This window comes from Pieris brassicae, chromosome 6 (genome assembly GCF_905147105.1).
Source record: "Pieris brassicae chromosome 6, ilPieBrab1.1, whole genome shotgun sequence".
Classification (NCBI taxonomy): domain Eukaryota; kingdom Metazoa; phylum Arthropoda; class Insecta; order Lepidoptera; family Pieridae; genus Pieris; species Pieris brassicae.
The window spans coordinates 19,356,566-19,377,888 of NC_059670.1; the positions used below are offsets into that span (position 1 = coordinate 19,356,566).

Consider the following 21,323-nt stretch of genomic DNA (forward strand, 5'->3'; position numbering starts at 1 on the left):
GGTACGTATTAATGGGCAAGTGTTTGTATAAATTAGAATTTTAAAAACATTTGTTACAAGTTTAAATACACTTTAAATGAGCGTACCAACCCACACGTACAATGTACGTAACAACGTCGTACAAACCTCACTTTTACACCATCACACAACACAGCCAAATTAATTACTACTCAGTTGAATGTATTGAATCATTTTATTGATTTTTTCCTTTTCTACCTTTTTTAAACATAGAGTATTCTATCTAAGGAGCAGTGTTGGCCTAGTGGCTTCAGTGTCCGACTCCCATCCCTAAGGTCGTAGGTTCGATCAGTGGCTGTGCATGGATTTTCTTTCTATGCGCGCATTTAACATTAGCTCGAACGGAAAAGGAAAACATCGTGAGGAAACCGGCTTGCCTTAGACCCAAAAAGTCGACGGCGTGCATCAGGCACAGAAGGCTGATCACCTACTTGCCTATTCGATTAACAAACGATCATGAAACAGATACAGAAATCTGAGGCCCAGACCTAAAAAGGTTGTAGCGCCATTGATTTTTTTTTTATTCTATCTTTGGCTATATTTTTAGTGGAATTGTTTTATATATTATTTTTGGATTACGAAATAAAGTCTCAACTAATGTTGAGTGATATCGCCGCCCATGGACATTGCCAAAATACTCGCAAGTGAGTTGCCGGTCTTTTAGGAATCGGTACGCTCTCCCTTGAAGGACCTTAATTGGTTCGGAAATACTTCAGTAGGCATCTGGTCCCACATAGTGGTGTTGCACGACAAACACTGCCGTAAGAAACGCTCAGTTGTGGAACGACGGACGTCGAGGTGATTCGGATGGTATTGGGACCCCAGTGTAGATAGCCTGGACTACCGTTGGATCAATCTAGTCATAACCATGTTTCTGTCATCAATTAATTAATTAATTTAATAGACATTTAATTCATTATCATATTCACTAAGTGAATGTTATTCTTTGAAAAATAAATTATCTTTGAAGCGATTATTAACTTACTTTTAAAAAAACCGTGTCATGTTAAAGTGTTACTTCTAATATTAAATATTTAATAGTGGTGTTAAATTGTTTAAAACCAAAGACACCATTACAAAGTTAAGAAATTGTAATAACGCCAACAGAGTGCGTACAAAAATATGTTAATAACTTCTGGGAAAAATAAGGGACTGTTTTCCTATGAAGCAAGAATATATTTTAAACACACATCGATATAAAAATCCATGGGAGCATAAAAGGGATTTAAATCCTCGAGCTTTCAAATGCAGAGTATTATTAGGGTTTAGCCTGCGGTGTTGTTCATACCACGAAAATAGCGATTCCAAATCAATATTGAGGCACTACACACATAGAAATGGTTTCATCGTTACTATTATTTTATTAGTCTGTACCAAGTACTGAGAAAACTGACATAACATGTTCCCTGGTAAGTTTACACAAACTTTTTCTATACGATTAGTTTACATCCAAAAATATAATCTTTTACTTTTATATTGGAACGTCACGCATACCTAGAGCTATCTAGACACCTCTATGGACCATTAGTATTCCTATCGTATGAAATTCATACTTTCAATATTATTCGAAATACACGTACGTACACCCATATAAAATATCTCCAGTAAGTTTGAATCAAAAATGAGTCCGTAAGATTAAATTAAGTAGCATTTAGTATAGCCACAAAGATCTCCTATTTATATTGCTAGTCCCGTTTAAACGCCATCTTACAATCTTCATCAAGAGAAAAGTAGAAAATTTCAAAGTATGAATGCAGTAGTAATGAGGTCCAGAACTTTGCGAGCTTTCAGTTGATTGCAGTGAAAGTTTCCACAAACATAATGAACTTTAGCTGGACTTTAACAGGAATGTAAAATCGAAACGGCTTTGAAGTTATCTTCATTTAAATGCATATTTAAATCAAGATAACTTTTAAGTTTAACATCAAAGAGCATGATTTTGTACTGTATATTCTTAGGTTCACACTCTAACTTACACTTTAAAACCGATTTTTGTTTAGTTTTTTGTAATTTTAATTATTTTTTGATATGTAATTGGTTTTTAAATGTTTGCTTTGTTTAATATTTGTATGATCTCCTCGAGAATGTCATGTTTGCCCAAGTGCTTGTCGCATTAAGAATTGTATTTTGCTGTTATTTTACCAATGTATCAGTGTGCCGAGTGTTGGCAAGCTTTTATCATATAAATAAAAAAAAACATTGTGCATTATTATTTTCATTTTGTTTTATATACAGTGAGGTTTAATCGAAACTCACAAAATACTCTAGCATTTCCCTAATCTACTATATTTAAATCAAACATACGTACATTCCCACTTTACATGACAATAAATTGAATTCAAATCAAAGCTTAAAGGAAGAAGGCGAGTCATATCGTTCAATAAAAGCGAAAGCTTTGAAATTTTAGATCATTGCGTTGTAATTTGATTCTCAATTGAGTTGAGTCCACGTCACGGTGGTTTACTTATGTTATTAAATTGTTAAACACTACATATATACATATATATATATATATATGTGTGTGTGTGTTAATTACATTGGCGTTTGCCTCAACGACTTGACAGTACGATACAAACTGTGCTTTTAATGACAACGAAAGCTTCAATATTTAAAGAAGAGTTCGTGCTCGAATGTAACAAAATGAGAAAAACCTTGCCTACAAATGTGGAAAAATATAGTTTCCCTTCAGTATCTGGGTCAAAAATTACACTGCTATGCCACGGCATCCTGCCCTATATATTCTAATGAGCGTCATTACACTCAGGCTTCATATGAGGACTAAAAACTTTCTCGTTGCGATAAAAAAAAACTGGGCTTAATATTTATTTCAATATTTACATCGTAGAAAACACGTTATGGTACTTTTTTTATACTCCAAGGGTATATGTATAATATGCATATTATAGTAACAGTACAAGGAAAATGTAACCGAAAACCCTATTTTCCCATACAAACAAATTGAGATAACAGTTGATCAACATCATTTCAAATTCATTCATACAAGACGGCGCAGGTGGTCGAAAGTGGCAACGCCCAACTAGCAATGGCTAGTTAGTTCGGTAAAAAAATACCATAATCTGTTTTCTACATTATATATAGATTGTTTTGTCCTAACTTGAGAATATCTACTAAAATATGAACTATATAAACTAAACTATATAGTTCAATCTTCATACAAATAGATATGAAATACTTATTAATATATTTTAAACACTATATTTAATATTAAAAAAGTTTTAATAAATACCTATAAGTTTAATTTACTTCGCATATTAATATACGAAAGAAACAATTGACAAATGAACTGAAAGGAGAGTGAATGATAAGTCGGGAACATTGCGAAGAGGCTTCATTCAGCAGAAAGGACCTGCCGTCAACTTAGCCATAGAGCCTTGATGAACAATGCTGTAATAGGTTGCCATTGCACAGACCAAGTTACGGGATATCGCGATTTTGTAACGTGTCAAAACTGACTAAACAAAGTGTTTATGTAACGTGGACCAAAATTACTGTTACCATGGTTACTTCTTACACGGAAAAAATATAAAAATAACAAATACAAACGGATTTATTTGCATTGATATATTAGAACTCTTTCATTTCTCACCACGATCTATATAAAACACAGTACCACATATTTTATACCGATATATTTATTAATGTTTGGCTAACGACTGTTACAGAATGCAAGCTTATTCTAAATGCAGGCAGACTGGAGTCTAAGTGGAATTTAAATTAAGTAAATAAGAAATAAAATGATTCTACAAATCAATTGTAATAAAGATAATAACAATGAGGAAACAAAATGTAAGAATATAGTTACTATAGCCACGATACAAGCTTTGTTAAAGTAGAACAAATAATTGTTACCGCTTCCAACAAAGCTTTATTTAATTGGAACATTAAATAGACTCAGTGCACAGCTGCATCGCAAAAACCGCACTAATGGTTGATAAAATCAATAAAAGGGAACGACTTATCCGCGTCAGGGATCCGAAGATATTTCTCCTTTCTATATTCAATGAACGGTGAAGAATTATAATCAGAAACATTATTTTTGTTTTGTTAACGAAATTTTCTATTAGTATTTTAAATAAAATAAAAAAAGAGGTGAAGCCTACCAGAATCCTGAGAAAGTAAAAGGAATCGCGGGTATTATTAAAAGTGGAAGAATTTGGAAGAGGCCATCACAGAGGTCGTGTACTAATGTTAAACATGGACTTAATTTAATCCTGATAATTTAGTACTCGAATAAAGGTTATGTTTTCCGACCTTTAAGCTTAAATTTCCTAAGAAATTCTAGAGTTTTTAGAACTAAGTCTTTTACGCGTAACTACGGATCGTTCATCTGTATTATGAGCGGGTATAACGCTCTTCTTAATTACTAACATTAATGGAAACATTGATATTTCACAACAATCTTCCTACTTAACGTAATTCTCTGTATAAGTCTAGTCAGTTAAAGTTTTTACTGTTTGCATGTGATATTTCCTTGCTTGAAATTTGTGACGACATATACTTGTATCTTTTAAGATTACATGCTGTTTTAGAACTTATGAATATCATTAGAAAAAACAATTATTTTCATACATTTTCCAGAAGAGTATTTTAAGATACAAATAAAAGCAAAAACTTCAAATTAGATTGGACCGCTTTGTGTCAAAAAGTCATACATTTAATTGAAAGAAAATCTTCCATTAAGATAATGTCAAACTTGAACCACAGTCAAAACAGTACGTCTGAGGCATTGAAACGACGGAGGCACCCTTTGTTTGAACGGAAGTGTTTTCATATACTGTATATATGTACCAGTTTTTGGGACATACAAGGGTGCTCAGTTACGAAAATAGTAGACACTTATCTCGGTGCGGTTATGAAGGTTTTCGTAAAGTATTATGAATATTCAACAATAAAGAACAAAAATGTAGCATGTTGTATAAAACTACAATTAAATTTAGCATTTTAGGTTTATCAAACCAAAGGGAAGAAAAAGCGGTAACTGGAACTGGGTGGGCCACAAGTTCAGGAGGGATCCAAGTCACATAACCAAGCAAGCCACTCCAATCCACTGGGCAAAAGGAAATGAGACCGAAATAGTCCTGGAAACGTAGCATTATTGCAGAGTCTAAAGCTAAAATGACCTGAAGTCATCAAGTCAAGTCCGTTTTGTGTTCTCGTCTATTTAGGGCTTCAGGACAAAGAAGAAAAAGAGTGGCCAATTTCTATCGATATCCTTAGATGAAGAACATTTGTTTTTGCTTTTCATCACCGACGACGTATTCTTTGGTTTTCCAATAGTTATCTAGTTAATAAAATAAATATAGTCTATATTATATAATATATAAAAAAGTACTTAAAAGATGAAGTGTTCACTAACCTGTCATCTTGCAAGTTTTTCAGCTCACTCAGTTCCAATTCTCGCCGCAAATTCGACACCTCACACAGCAGCATATCCCGCTCCGTCGATACTTTCTCGAGTTCGGCGCGTAACCGCACCACCTCGTTAGTCAAATCCATCGTCGCCATTATCGATAACCAATATCGACACAACACATCACTATCACTGGTAAGCCGAGCGCTCGAACCAATCACACTCGCGCATTTTAAATTTAGAACGCTCCAAACTATTTCAAATAGTGTTGTTTGAACTTTGTGCTACACAGTCGGCATCTGAAACAATAAATACTAGCATAAGGAATGTGGGAGTAGCTTACTCGAGAATTCAGAATTTGTTCATACACTACGTCATGAAGCAGACATAAATAAAATTTATTGTTCACTTTTATTGGATGTTCCGGGAAAATATGCTGGCAACATTTTTGTCACGTCATTGGAATGGTAAATGGCCTAGTAGCATCGGCGTGCGACTGAGGTAGGTTCGATTCTCGGCTGTGGATTTTCTTTTTGTGTGCATTTAACATTTGCTCGAATTGTGACAGAAAAATCGTGAGAAAACCAGCTTGCCTTAGACTCTAACTAACATGTGTCAGTCACATGAGGCGGATCACCTACTTATTAGATTGACAATTGATCATGAAACACAAACAAAAGTCTAAGGCCCAGATCAAAAAAGGTGGCAACGCTATTTTATTGAACCGGTGAACTTTATATGAACCACACATTTGTCTCAACTTAATACAATTTAAAAACATACCAATACCACAGCTACGAAACACTGAAGGTATTCAAATTTAGACAACCAAGTGACAATTATGTCTAAAAAGACAAAAGTCATCAAATATTTCATATTATTATTTGACGGTCGTTAGCATTTTTCTCTACATATTGTTTATATTTCTCGTTTAAACCTTCCCAGAATTTCCACAAAATATTTCAGGATCATAATTCGGCCAGGCTGGACCATTCTCGAATTTTAGCGAGACAAATGAAAACCAATTTATATATATAGTAGTAGTTATATTTATATGTAATAATCCTTTTAAATTAAAGTGAATATATTATACGAACGTGAATAGAATGTAAATGAAGTGAAATGCATATCGGGATTGTAGAAAGCAGGAGTCCTTTGGGAAAACTCGTGAGCTTCTGTGGAAATTGTTTGATGGTATAATCTCTCTAGTAGGTTTTTGTATAAGAAATCAATAGTCAAAATAACACGATTTATCACGTAATAAACGATCTCTTCCAGGCAACCTAAATTGCTTTAAACTTCCTGTACCGGGCTTACATGGACATTTATTTCGTTTATGTCACACAGGAACAAGCAATGGTAATGGAATTTTTACAATGGGTTTACACACGAAAATACTTCCTCGTTATAATATTAGTATGGTTTAAATATATAAAAGATTCGTTCGTTTTTAACAACGGAGGGCGAAAGTCTCATCTGATAAGTGATGAAAAACTTCCAGAGGGATCGCCAGTGCCTTGCCGATCTTTAAGATTGTTAAAATATGTATTAATAGTCACAATTAAATGCTAGATAATCAAACAGATCTAAACTAGGTGCACGCGTATATAACAATTAACGATTTTAAATAAACAAAACGTAAAATTATCACTGTAAAACTAAAATATATATATACGTTATATTAAATAAAAATATCATAGTATTATGTAATATCCTCACATATTAAGCATTCCAAAGTTCAGAAGCTAAATGTATCGTTCAGCGAAAAGAATTGTACAAACAGCAATTAGCAGACAAACAAAAACAACACAGCTGAAACATTTCAACTCTTTCCAAAGTGTATTTACTTTGGTTTTTCCCTCCATTAACCAGGAAGCGGTAGAATGCAGTTCGACTGATTTGCCGCTGAAGCCATGGTGGGTAGTACATACAATAGTCAAACAGGATCGAGTCGAAACTAACCCTGAGTTCATTCTTATAAGTTTTTGACAGACGAAAGTCATAACCTCGGGTTACTCTAATTTTACCATAGGTGATCAAGCTAATGTGCCTCGATTTTACCTAAAACGTACATAAGGTTTTAGTCTAAAAACCTCTCGATGTTAAAGCCTGAACAACAACATAGTTAAAATGGAAACCAAAATTAATTCAATATAACAATAGAGTCATGCCGCACATAGACAAATGCCACTAAAGAAAAAGGTAGCAAACTTACTGGACCCTTACAAGGGCAGTCATTACAACCCATGGACCTATTTTAGAGTATATTCCTGGGTGTGTTGAGGGAGGAATATACTCTTTTTTAAACAATTGAAGATCGTCTCTTCGACCACCCAGGGAAGAGCCCTACCGGGAGTCGATTCCACAGTTCACTAGTTCGCGGAAGGAAAATGACTAGCAACAACTCGGGTTTTCACTGCATTTAAATTTAATCAGACAACTTTTGACCATGCTTACTGGCTCAACGTAACACGGTCTGATCTCAAGAGAATGCTTGCTGGACAGAAACGCGTTGGTGAAGAAATATCTCCGAAACTGAAGAAAGACAATTCATACAATAAAAATGGTATCGAATGTTATGACCGCTACAATCCTTGTATTATCTTCAACTATATTAAATGATGAAAACCAAATTCTATCATATAAAAGGAATCGTTCTACATCAGTCAACTAACTTTTTAGCCTACCTAATATAAAAGTTTCGTAATTTACAATAAAGTATTAAGAATAAATGTAACATTTAAACTAGGGATGTCATTAATCAAATTAAATATGTAAAAAAATATTAATAATCACGGTACTAATTTCCTTCGGGCGTCGTTAATGGAATCATAAATTGATTAAAGTCACGTCCTTATGAGCTAAATGGAGCTTAATCGCTTTGTGAGCCGATATTTTCATGAAGCGTCATAGTTTTAAACCCGTGAATCCATTCGTAAAGCTAAAAGATTTAACGCCTCGTTTTAAACATTACGTTTAGTTATACGAATGTATGTGCCTTTTAAATCGCTGATAAACACATATGTAGTGCAGGGTTAGTTTAGATTTTCAAGGAAATCATAATTAAACTTGATTGAAGGCCGCAGAATTATATAAATGTGTAAATATAGTCCTAAAATAGTCCTTTCGTGAGTTGTGTGCTGCGATATTGCAGGCTACTCGATTGTGAGGAAGTTGCGTTATTTTTACACATGTACGTACATCCTTTTCATTGCATATCTTATATTATGAGTATCTAATTGTCCTTGTTACATGTGCGATGTTTAAGAGCAAAAAAAATGATAATTATTATATAAATATTGATTATTCATAACGTTAATTTTATATTGCATTCGCAGTAATTTTAGACAAATGAATGTGAATTTGTAAAAATACGTTTTTTGCAATAGCGCCATCTAGATACTCGCCCTCAAACTACCGAGGTTAGATGCGCAAGCGCACGCTCGTAAATTGCTGGAATCCACGCTAGATGTCACACCATGTCACGAAATAGTGTGAAAGAGATATATCTATCTTTGTTGCTCAACACAATCGTAAGAAATAAAGTTACGATAGTGTTTTGACACTCAGCTGATTTGTCATAATTGACGTTCCACTGGGTCAGCTGTTTTTGTTCCTTACCATTTGTAATATGGGTTATTCAATTATTTCAAGTAAAATTCAAAGATATGGTATAAGTTATGCATCCAATTGTTATTAATAGAACAGTTAAGGGAAGGATTTAAACTAAAGCTCATAGTCATTCTTAACTTAATTTCGAGGACCCAAAAACATACCCTATATAATAGGTTCATTTTTATTTTTGATTACTATGAGTAAATATGAGTAAGAGCTTTCGTGTGACATAGTACCACAATAAAATATTTGATGTAAATTATTAAAAATATATATATATTATACTTCGGCCTTCATAAACCTGGCTTTGCACTTTACTTTGCTATTTCAGATCGCTTGTTAGCGAAAAGGCCACCCATTGAATCCCTAATAATTTATTTTATTCATTTTTGTTTGAATTTACCGAAGTTACAATAAATACATACCTGTTAACTTAAACTTAGAAAACTTTATATTTTATAGTGGAAATATAAATCAAATCGCCGATAAGAAAATGTAAGAAAATGTTTTGTATGTTATTTCAAAAAAAAAAACAAAAGCAAGTCCACATTGATATTGTTTCTAGATCCCGCCCGAAAACATTACAGCATATTTGAAGCCACTGGTAAATTTGTATGTGTCTAGCTGCCTCGCGAACATCATTTCGCCTCAATATGTTTTTTAACTTAGCCTACCTTTATGAAACATTTTTCGCTTTTCCGAAACAAAATCCTTAATACTAAATCAAAGTAAATTTATCCTCCTTATAAAAACCTTCCTCAGAGTTCAAGAAACAAGAAAAATACTGAATTTGGTCCAAATGTGATAATAGAAATGTAAATCATATCGCCAATAAGAAATGCTTGTCACAATTTTCTACTTTAAACTACGCAAAAAATATCTATAAACCAAAACTTCCACTTGGAAACAATTATACAGCGATTGAAGCCATAATGGTAAAGTCGTCAGCTATCCCATTAATCCGCTCCCGGGCGAAAGTAAACATTCTGAACAAACAGACAAACGAGTGTTCTACTATTTAATAGTTTCGACGAATTGTGGTGAAGCTGTGATGTAATGCGATACTGTTTCGTAATACTAATGAAGATTTATTTGTAATAGAACTTTGGTTATATTACAATACTTCCAAATTATACCATTCTCTAAGCAATATAGATTAATTGTATATGAGTGAGGTAAGTAATAAACTTTAAAGAAATCCTCTTTATTTTGACAAAGTTAGACCACATTTTAACTAACATGTCAACGACAATATATCAATTTTCATACCATTGTAAACACAATTTAACAGAAAGAGATGTATGAATCACTCCATGCAACTGTTTCTCAAGACCAATTTACTCGACGGCAAAGCTCGGGCACAAGTGTGACACAGATGGGCCATTTTCCTTATATCCCGAAGGGAAAGTCCAGCCGAAGTCGCGTGATCAGGTGCAGTCGAGTAAGTTTATCTACTCCCTAAGGAACACACACACAGGCACACATACCAAGTGCAAAAATCGAAATAGTTTTTTTTTTCTCACATCTACCTCTATCTACCCTCCATCTTTCTTACGAGTTTATAAAATCAGAAACTATTTTTTTAGGATGGTGATGACACCAAGAAGCTCAAAAGCGCGATGCCGGACTTATAGTAGGCGTGACGCTTGTCCTTACTTCAACTTGAAACCAAACTGCTAAGCGAATCTTATTACATTAAACGTTTCGTGCATGCATTATATCCGAAAAAATAAAAAAAACAAAAGACAATATTATATCCAAAAGTTTAATGATTTGTCACGTTTCTCTATTTGCTTTGTACGTGTACAAAACAATGAAACTGAATGTGTAGATATTAGTTAACATATATGTTTAGCTATATGGGTAGCGATATATAATTTCAAGCAATTATAGTAAGGCAGTTTTCGCGCATCATCACTATCTAGTACCAGATACCAACAGAAATATTTCCGAACCAATTCGACTAGAATCCTTTAAGAAGAGAGCGGTTGATAACGCACTTGCGAGCTCACTCAATGTGAGTGTTAATGGGCGGCTATATCACTTAAAATCAGATGAGCTTCTGCCCGTTTGCCCGCTATTTTATATTTAAAAACAATTGTAGAAAACACGAGAATTGTTGAGTTAATGAGTAATTTTATCCTGTTCTTTACTTATAATAATAACATAATATATGTCCATATCTGTATAGCAATTTAACACTTCTCCAAATATGTATTATGTATAACATACTTTATTATATATGTATTAGTTGTGTCTGTTATGATTATTTCAATTTATCGTAATAAATTCTGTATTATTCGTTAAATAGTCGTAAATACATATACACTTTTCACTCACACAAATGGCGCTATAACATGTTTGTCTGTATCTGTTCCGTGATCATTTCTATTAGGCAACCTTCTGTGCCTTGAACCGTGAACTTGGGTCTAAGGCTTGTCGGTTTCCTCGCGATGTTTTCCTGTACATACGAGCACACTTAAACATAGACCATTGGTGCACAGCCGAAGATCAAACCAACGACTCCAGGCATAAGATTTACACGTTGTAACCAACACTTTTCACTCACACTTGCCAAATTAAATCTACCGTAAATAAACATTTACGAGAAACCCGAACAGGACCGACCATTTAAAATTCTATGTCCGTGAATAAATTTCCACGAAGACGTAATCTGTTTTATTTCTTTTATATTGTAATTTTACTGTTGACTTAACTAGAATTATGTTTCGTTCATTCCTTAATGCATGTTAAACAACCGCCTTGTAAAAAACATTTCGAGCACAGAAATGTTTGATTCAGCGGAAAATTTAATAACGTCCATTATCCAAATGTGTTATTTTCATAAAACAAAAGCAAATCCTCATATTGGTATTGTTTTAAGATCCCGTCCGCACCCATAATCAACACGACATCTTATCTTTCATTTGTTTTTGAAACATGTTTTGAAGCTTATAGTAAATTTTTACGTGTAACTTAGCGAACTTCGTTGCGTTGTTTTTACTTAGCCTACCTTTTTAGTAGCTACATACCAACATATGGAACAGTTTGCTATGCTACCTTTAGACTTTTTAATTTTACTAAGTAAATTGATAATTTATTCTTCTTATTAAAACCTGCATTAATAGAATTGGTCCAGCCGTTTTCGAGTTATGCGCGCAATATATTTTACCATTAATTGTTATTTATATATAGTTTATAATACTTAAACCTATATAGGTTTATCAGTATATATATACTGCGTGGGAGTTGCAATTTCGGTCAACTGTTTTTCTACAACGAAAAAGCCTTATTTTCTGTATATATCTTATTATACTCACAAATAACGTGGCATTGGTCAAAGAAATATCGCTTCAGTAGATTGACAAAAATATTACGTCTCTATAATAAGTATATAATTATCTTATATAGGAACTATATATAGTGGCAAATTTAAAGGAGATTTTGCGGAGATTTTTAGTTTATTAAGTATATTTTTAGTAATAGTCATTGAATCCATGCCTCTTAAGGGTGTGTGTCAAACTACGCCAACTGACTGACAAGGGTAGAGCCCCTGTAGAAGTAGACGATGAAAAAAGGAATAATATAAAGTCAATGAAAACTAACGTAACACAGTAGTCTGTACAGTTAAGACCACCAATACATCGCTCTACCATATGCCGACCTCAATTTGTATCCTCTTTCTACCATACCATGCACGGAGGCGATGAGAACTCGGAGGAACTGATTGTGATTAGTAACACAGAAGGCAAAAGATCACATGGCCGTTCACCGACCAGATGGACCGCTGAACAGAAACCGGTGGAAACATAGTCCGGTCCAGGTCCGGCTCTGTTAGGGAAGAGACGGTCAATACATATAATAAGTTGAAAAAGCAATTTAAAAGTTACAAATTACAAAATACAATCGGAATTGTATTAACAAAACCACAACAAGCTTAGAACTTTGTTTAAAAGCTTTCGTCGTTCAAAATGAACAAATCCGAAACGTGTATTAACTTTAAAAACTTGTAAATAAATCCGCTAATGGGTTATATAATAATCTATAAGATTTTTTTGTTAAAACGATACTGTTTTAAACTTGTTATAAATAATTGAGCAGTTTTGGCCTTAGCGTGCGACTTACATTCCTGAGATCGTAGACTTTCTTTCTGTGTGCGCATTTAACATTCTCTTGAACGGTGTATGAAAATATCGTGAGGAAACCGGCTTTAGACCCAAAAATTCAACGGCGTGTGTCAAGCACACTGATCATCTACTTGCCTATTAGATTGACAAACGATAGTGAAACAGATACATTGATCGGAGGATATAATACAGATAAATTAACATTTATATTATAAATAAATATAAATGTTATTTAACTAGACTTATTTAGCTAGAATTAAATTCCTACAATTTTACCAAAGCGTTGCTTGAGTATAATCGAATAAAAGAACCATGCAACATGCTAAGCATCAAGATTTATTGTCGAACCAGGAATAACCGAGACTGAATTCCTTAGTAACTTCAGAGATCTGTGTGTACATACATACATAAAACAAGAAAACTTTTCAAAGTCGAAACAAATTTATTCATATAGATAAACAAGTAAACTTATGAACGTCAGAAAAGAAGTTAATATATATAATTAGATAATAATATATATAATATAATATAATTATTTCTAAATTTATATTTACCAGTTCGCAAGTCAAGTCCTTAGAGCGGTCAAGAACTGGCAAGAAACTTTCCGCCACTCTTTTTTATCGCTAAATTTTGAGTCATACAAATTGTTTGAACTGGAGCAAATCAATCCCAAGGATTACGATAATTGAAGTATTCGTGAAATTTATAAAAAGCTTTATGGATTACTTTACGTTTAACGAGAGCTTTGAATTTATTTAGTGGTTATTCTCTAATTTTAGTCCATTACTTCTTTGTTTTCTCAATTATTATTCAAAATCATTTGTTTTTATTGATTATTTTATTATGGTATAATAGCTATTATCAACTGAAACATACCCCTTGTAGATATATCTAAATTTCAGTTTAAATTGTATATGTAACGACACACCTTATAAGCAACTACTGTAGCATATTTTAATTAAAGTAACGTAACTATAATTTAATTTAATTAATGGTGAATAACAGTGGTAAGCAAAAAACAAACAGAATAGTAACCAAAAACCCTGCGTCATCCTAATATTATTAATTCTTTGGCGCCTTTCCATTCCAGGAGGATTGTCTCGTGAGGAGCGTTTTGTCTTGTGCCAGATGTTACAACTATTCTGCAATCGCCGTGCAACTTTACGAAGCCATGATATTTTCTTACTACCAATAGTTTACCCTGGATTTTAGCCATTATAATTAATTGAGAAGGCGGTAGCGTTCATGGCTGAACACCGAAATATTACTATTAAAATTATTTATGAATTCGTTAATTTTCTAAAAAAACTTTAAATAATTGTTAAACATGTGTTTATGTGTTGAACTTGTGTATATAAAAACATGTCTTACACAAACACAGAATTGCATAAATTCCTGCATTCTTTTAAAACCAATTACTGTTTAATTAGCCATAAATTATAGCCGGTCAATGGTTAATAAAAATGCTATAAACGAATAATACAAATAGTTGTGGGTGGTAGAACATAGAATATGGTAATACCTTCATTTATATTAAATTTTCGTGGAGATCTTCGAAGGTTTATGCATATTATAATAAGGTACTATGTTTTTTATAACATAAACTATGATTTAACAGTTAGATTTGTTGCTAATGGTATACATAATCTAATATATTAAATTCTCGTGTCACTGTGTTTATAATTCTCTAAACTCCTCCGAAATGGCTCGACTGATTTCCGTGAAGTTTTGTGTGCATATCGGTTAGGTCTGAGAATCGAGATTTTTTATTCCCCTAAATGTTAAGGGTTATCCAACCATATTTTTGTTTGTTAATTTCAAACTTGATTTTTTTTTATTTTGTCATGACGAAAAATACTGTACATCGTAAAACAACGTTTGCCGGGTCAACCAATTGTATATATATATATACTAATGGCAGTTTCTCGAATCAACACAAATAAATGTTTAATACTAGAATGTGTTATAGAACATATAAATATATTTAGAGGCATCTTGTAAAAAAAATAACCTCCTCCATTCAAAATTAATAAAGTACTGGCCTTTACCACAGAGCCTAACCACATTTTGACGGGAAAGACAAAAGAGCATTTTAGTTAAAAGAAGACTGATATTCTAATTCATAAGTAAAGATGTCTATAACTAATAATTAATATTTATTTAATATTTTTAAAAGTATATATATGTTAATGGTTTGAATATGTTCGACGTCCTGGTGGACAGTAAAACTGTGTACAGTTTGTGTTTCCACCACACCAGCTTTCTTTCTATTCAGATCATTTATACAATAAATAAATAATAAGAAACAAAATGAAAGTTTAGCTGCGCTGCTAAAGCCAATTTTCCTTAGTACTTAAATAGGCCAAAGGAAAATCTAAAGTACACATATGTAATAACTATTCAATAAGTCATCAATAAGCAATCATTACCGACGTCGAATACATTTCATATTATTGGGAAATGAAATACAGCCATACTTCGGGATAATGGCATTTTAATGGTAAAACAATTATTAAAATCTTACTGGTAGTTTTTTATTATACGTAAGTATAAGTTTTTTTGATTAAAGTTTACCACATCATACATAATGATATATCTACAGTATATGTTACAAAAAATAAAAATACTATCAATTTTAGATACTAGTAAAACAGCTGATTATGTGTTAGATAGGCACTTAACAATGCTTTTTTTATTTGATCAGCCCACAGCCGAATATGTCAAGCTCTGGATAAGTAGTGTTTATTCTATACACACACTTCGCGAAGAATTCGAATGAGAGGTGCCTGAACTCCTAGGTTGGTTTTTGCAGACGGAATTTGGAAAATTTAAGATTAAGACTTGGGAATTAATAAGGAACGATAAAGTTAATGTACCACATTCTATAATAATAATAATAATTTATTGCAAGAATATGGTACAACAATGTGTAAGGTGGTACAGTCCTAAGTTCGCATTATTCTGCCACACACAATTGCACGAAAATATGTCTTTAAAGGAATTTTACATTATTAGTCATATGAATTGGTCATTTCTTAAATTATTTATATCGTATCATAAGTTATCAAATTTATATCAACTAAAGTGTCTCATGCAAATAATCATTTCTTGAATAAGAATAATATATGTAATAAGTTAATAATTAAGAGAAATAAAAACACAACAAGTGTTGAGACATTATAGCACCTAATTTGTTTGTTTTCGTCAAGGATCGTCCCACATGCAGCACGACTCATGGTCAGTCGACACTTTTACTAACATTCCTAATGCGTAGCGAGGTTTCACTCACGCCGCATAACGTGATTTACGGCGTCTGCGGCGCCTGCGCAGGACGTACACATTATCGATGAAATCGTTACGTTTCAACACGTTAGGTGATGAAATTAGGTCTACACCTACAACGCTATCAAGGCGCTATCATTTGAATAGTCGTTTTATCGTTTGTTTACCGTCGTTTATATTCAAACTGTTATCATATTATCAGACACTTAGCGCACGTGGCGACTGAAAGTGTCTAACAATACGATTAACAAATAGGTGTCTAAACCTGGTATCTATGAATTGTTATACGAGTTAAATGGTTCTTTTGTATAATTTCAAAAGAAATGCACTCTGTTGGTAGCTAAGTATTTTTTTCTATTTATCATGTGTCAAATTTATTGTAAGACCGTGGTATCTATTTTGTATTATTACTGATAATGTTGCTAAACTTAATATAATATGTCACATTTAACATTGCATATTCTAATTTATTATTTGTATTTTCTTATCTAGAACCCGTCCGTTGGAGCAAATGTTAAATGCGTACATAGACTATTGGTGCACAGCCGGGGTCGAAATTAAGACCTCAGGGATGAGTCGCACGCTAAAGCCACTGGGCCAGTACTGCTTTATACTTATAAGTTTATACAGACAGTATATCTCTTGCGGATCATACTTCAAACTCAGTGTTCCATAATTCTTTGGTGTCAAAGTCGATAGACCTTTAGTTCCTATTATTTCCCAAATGAGAAGTGATAAGCAATCTATGCCAGGGTCATTGACCGTCTAATTTGTAACCTGTTCGGCAGACTGGAAGCAGGGTGCCTAAAACCTATCGATTTACCAGCTTAGCAGATTATACGGTCTATTTCATGTTACGTATGGGGTCGGGGATAATTTAACCTTTGATGGAGGAAAAGGGGGACCACAGTAATTATTAGCTAAATGGTGGAACTAGGAACATTCCACGCTCTTCGTGAATAGATATCTTTAATACATCTGAGTCCACATTACAAGTAATTTTCTTTGTATGCTTCACGCTTTCGCTCTACTGAATTTGATTTGTATTATGAAAACACTACATAACCTATTAATAGAGATATTTTTCTATTTATGTTAAGTTAATCGGGAATAAACTCGTATGTAATAAAACACGAGCAGCTGTGTTGGCCTAGTGGCTTTAGTATGCCTCTTTCATTCCTGAGGTCGTAGGAACCTCGGCTGAGAAATAGATATTCACCTTATTAAATGCAGCACATTTAACACTCGCCTAACTAAATGTCTTACGTCCGAAATATCGATGGCGTGTGTCAGGCATTGAAAGGCTATGTACTTGAATTTTAGAAAAAAACAAATGAACACAAAACATATACAAATCTGAGATCCAGACCTAAAAGGTTGCAGCGCTACAATATTTAAAGATTATCACCATTTTCAGTAAAAACAACATAACACAAAATTTTCGGTCACAATGTAATAGAAAATATACTATTAGCTATCTTCCTAATAGACCGGCACATATTGAAATTATACAAAAAAAAAACAATACATAATATTTTATCTGTTAGCTGTCATATTACATCTTTAGTCACTTCTACTTGCAAGTCATTAATGGAACTAGAACTGTTCCCTGTTGGAATTTACCTGATATAAATCAAGAATTTAATGAACTTGGAATTTGTAAACAAACGTACAAAGAAAATAAATCTAGCACACGCTTGAAAGCTTATTAAAATAATAAACGTCAAATAGGTTAGGTACTTGCGAGCCATCTTAGTGTCCATGGGCGTCGGTATTACATAAGAACAGGTGAGCCTTATATAAAACAAACATTCTCGCATATCAATAACATATACATAGTTTAAAACTGTTACCTCTTTCATTGAAGTTAAGATATATTAAAGTTTAGATTCACGTCATATAAATTTTATTATCAAGCCCCTGCCAAAGGCAACTTTACGGTTTTAAAAAGACAAAGTCGTGACGAAATCTGCATATCAGAGGGTATTATGTTAATACAGCCCTCATTAGGCAGCATAATTGGTTCTTCACTTGAGGTGCACCGAGATAGGAAAATATTTAGGAGTTCACACTCAAACGCTCTTAAGGGACTACAGCGGTTAATAATATAGCAGTTAGTTTACTGTTTGCGGTTCTTTCTAACATCCGTATGACAAAAATGTGAAATTTCATAGTTTTCTTCGTTTCGTTAGAAACATTTGCCTTGGATTTAATTTTTAAAAGGATATGTGTTCGCAGGATTGAAACCAGATTTCCGACTTATATTTACCAGCCAATAATTTATAGTAATTAAAATGTACCCTCAAGTTTCGAGTGGAACTTTAACAATAAGGAATGTAATCGTAAAAATTTGTTCTATAACGCCATATGTGCTGAACGTCAGGACACTATTTAATATTTCTGCATTGTCTTTACACACGTGAAGATTATTTATAATAACATGAATGTTAAATCCACCTTGGGCAATAGATTTATACTTGACGTGAACACGTGCAGGCAAACAAGTAGGCAGATGGCTGATCACACCTGGCGACCGGCACACGAAATTCTTATTTGCTTAGTCAGTGGTGCAGAAATAAAATCAAAAATATTATGGTCTTGTACCATAACTATGAGTAAACAGCCTGTTGAGATGATAGTAATTTAGGAGAAAAGCTCATTTCCTTGTACCATAATAATAAACTCCAATCACGTGATTTAAAATATCTCTATATATAAAAACTAGCTGACCCGGCAGACGTGGTTTTGCCATCTATATTATTTTCAGGTAATTTTTTTGTCTATAATATCTACTATAATAAAAAATAGGGGTTGATCGTAGAAGGGTGGCAGTTAAGGGTTGTATGTATTTTTGTATGCTGTATCATTAAAGCCGATTCTCAGACTTACTGAATATGCATAAAAAATCATAAGCATCGGTCGAGTCGTTTCGGAGGAGTATGGTAACAAACATTGTGACACGAGAATTTTATACCCATTGAGATGAATCCCCATTCCCCTTGGTCACGGCATAACACGTGAACGGCTGGACCGATTTCGCTAATTATTTTTTTGTTGTGTTTGTTATTGTCAGATTCTTATGAAATATTTAAAAAAAAACTTAACCACCATATTAAGTAATCATGAGCATTTTTTTTATAGATTAGCGTTTAGCGTTTTTCCAATTCAAACTTTTTTCACGTTTGACATAACATTGACGGAATGCGTGTTGCAAATATCGTCAAAGAAGATTTAAGAAAAATGAATATCGTTTAAAACAAATGCTTCGATCGGAGTTATTATATTGATAAAATACATATAAAATAATGAAAGTCGCTAATTGTTTGTGGCATTAATCTTGGAAAACCATATTTTTCACATGGCCTTAGTTATACGTCGTAATACCAACAAAACTATTTCTATACGCGCCAGAAAAACAAACAAAGAATGTTGTAAATATAGCATTTTTAGTTAATTATACCATGCATATGCATTCGAAAAATGAAATGATTAAGACAAAACAGTCGATACCTCGTTCATTTAGCATTCAAATGAAAACCGTTGGTTATCAATACAGCCTTTAATTATCACGCGACGGCGCCACAACATCGTTAGGGCTGGCTCTGATACATTTTTTTACATTATAAACTTTATTTTAGATGTTAGTTTCGTAATTGTTACTTGTATGTTTTGCACTTTTTGCACATTTCACTTAGTATCTACCTACCGTATATACCATGGAGAGTGTTTAGATTAATACCTGCAGCTGAGTTTCATTAGACGTCGGACGTCCGTCGATCCACAACTGAACGCAGTTTTGAAGGCAGTTTCGCCGCGCACAACCACTACTTGGAACCAGCTACCCCCCCGAAGTATTTCCAAACCAATTCAATTGACTCAGCTTTTTTTAATGGAACAGGAGGCAAATGGTCAGGAGGCTGATGATGTTAAGTGATACCGCCACCCATGGACCCTCTCAATGCCAGAGGGCTCGCGAGTGCCGAATTGGTACGCTCTTTTCTTGAAGGACCCTAAGTCGAATTGGTTCGGAAATACTTCAGTGGGCAGCTGGTTCCACGTAGCGGTGGTGCGCGGCAAAAATTGCATTCAAAAACGAAACGTACATTGGAACGTTAAGAATTGTCTTAAAAGGCCGTTAACGCGAGTTGCCAGAAGGGCAATGTGAGTGTCCATGGGCGGCTGTATTACTCATCATCAATTTATTGAAATTCATTGTATATGTACAATTGTATATAAATGCAACAAATCGTTAAAGATATAATATAGCTAATACTATAATTTATAGTATATAATGTATCTATGTGTATATTTTGTAAATAGTATATCAAGGAATAAAGGCTTAAATATTTTTGGATTGCCATGTATGTTTAAATGCCATACATCAAAGGATAAACCACTTTATTTAATGTTTAAAATATTTAAAAAGCACTAAAATTCATATTAACATTTCTCGATGCTATATGAGGGTAGATGTAACAGAAAGTGTATTATCTCAAAACTGCCAGCCCTTACTACGTGACTCATAGGGAAAATTGAATATGTTACGTCATCCTTCAGGTTGAATCGCATGTGTTTATGGCGGCAAATTAACATTGTCATACCTTGCTAATATTTCAGTTCGACAGTGTATCTACTATATATATATCTATATATTTTAATTATAATGAAACAGTCGAAGCGTTTGGCCATTGAGTTAGCCTTTAATATTTATTTAATTAAATTCAAATCTTAAGAATCTTGACATAAGCACGGATTTGTCCCATTTGACTCTTGTTTCCGTTGGACATCCGCCTGCAATAGGATGTTCCAGTCAGATATATCGAAAGTAATATAATATAGAACAAGCTGTGGCACCTGCGCACGGGCATCTTACATCCCTACCACAGTCCAATGGATGAAGTTGGCATCCA

General features: G+C 33.4%; 1 protein-coding gene across 3 annotated transcripts in view; it reads right to left on the bottom strand.

The window, feature by feature from the left end:
* The window catches only part of LOC123710702 (IQ motif and SEC7 domain-containing protein 2), a 144,078-nt gene that overhangs the window by 73,696 nt on the left and 49,059 nt on the right, over window positions 1-21,323 (bottom strand). For all 3 annotated transcript variants that reach the window (XM_045662801.1, XM_045662797.1, XM_045662798.1), the window contains one exon: window positions 5,396-5,688. In XM_045662801.1, the coding sequence (XP_045518757.1) occupies window positions 5,396-5,544 (149 nt within the window). In that variant the 5' untranslated portion in view covers window positions 5,545-5,688. The remainder of the gene's footprint in view (window positions 1-5,395; window positions 5,689-21,323) is intronic.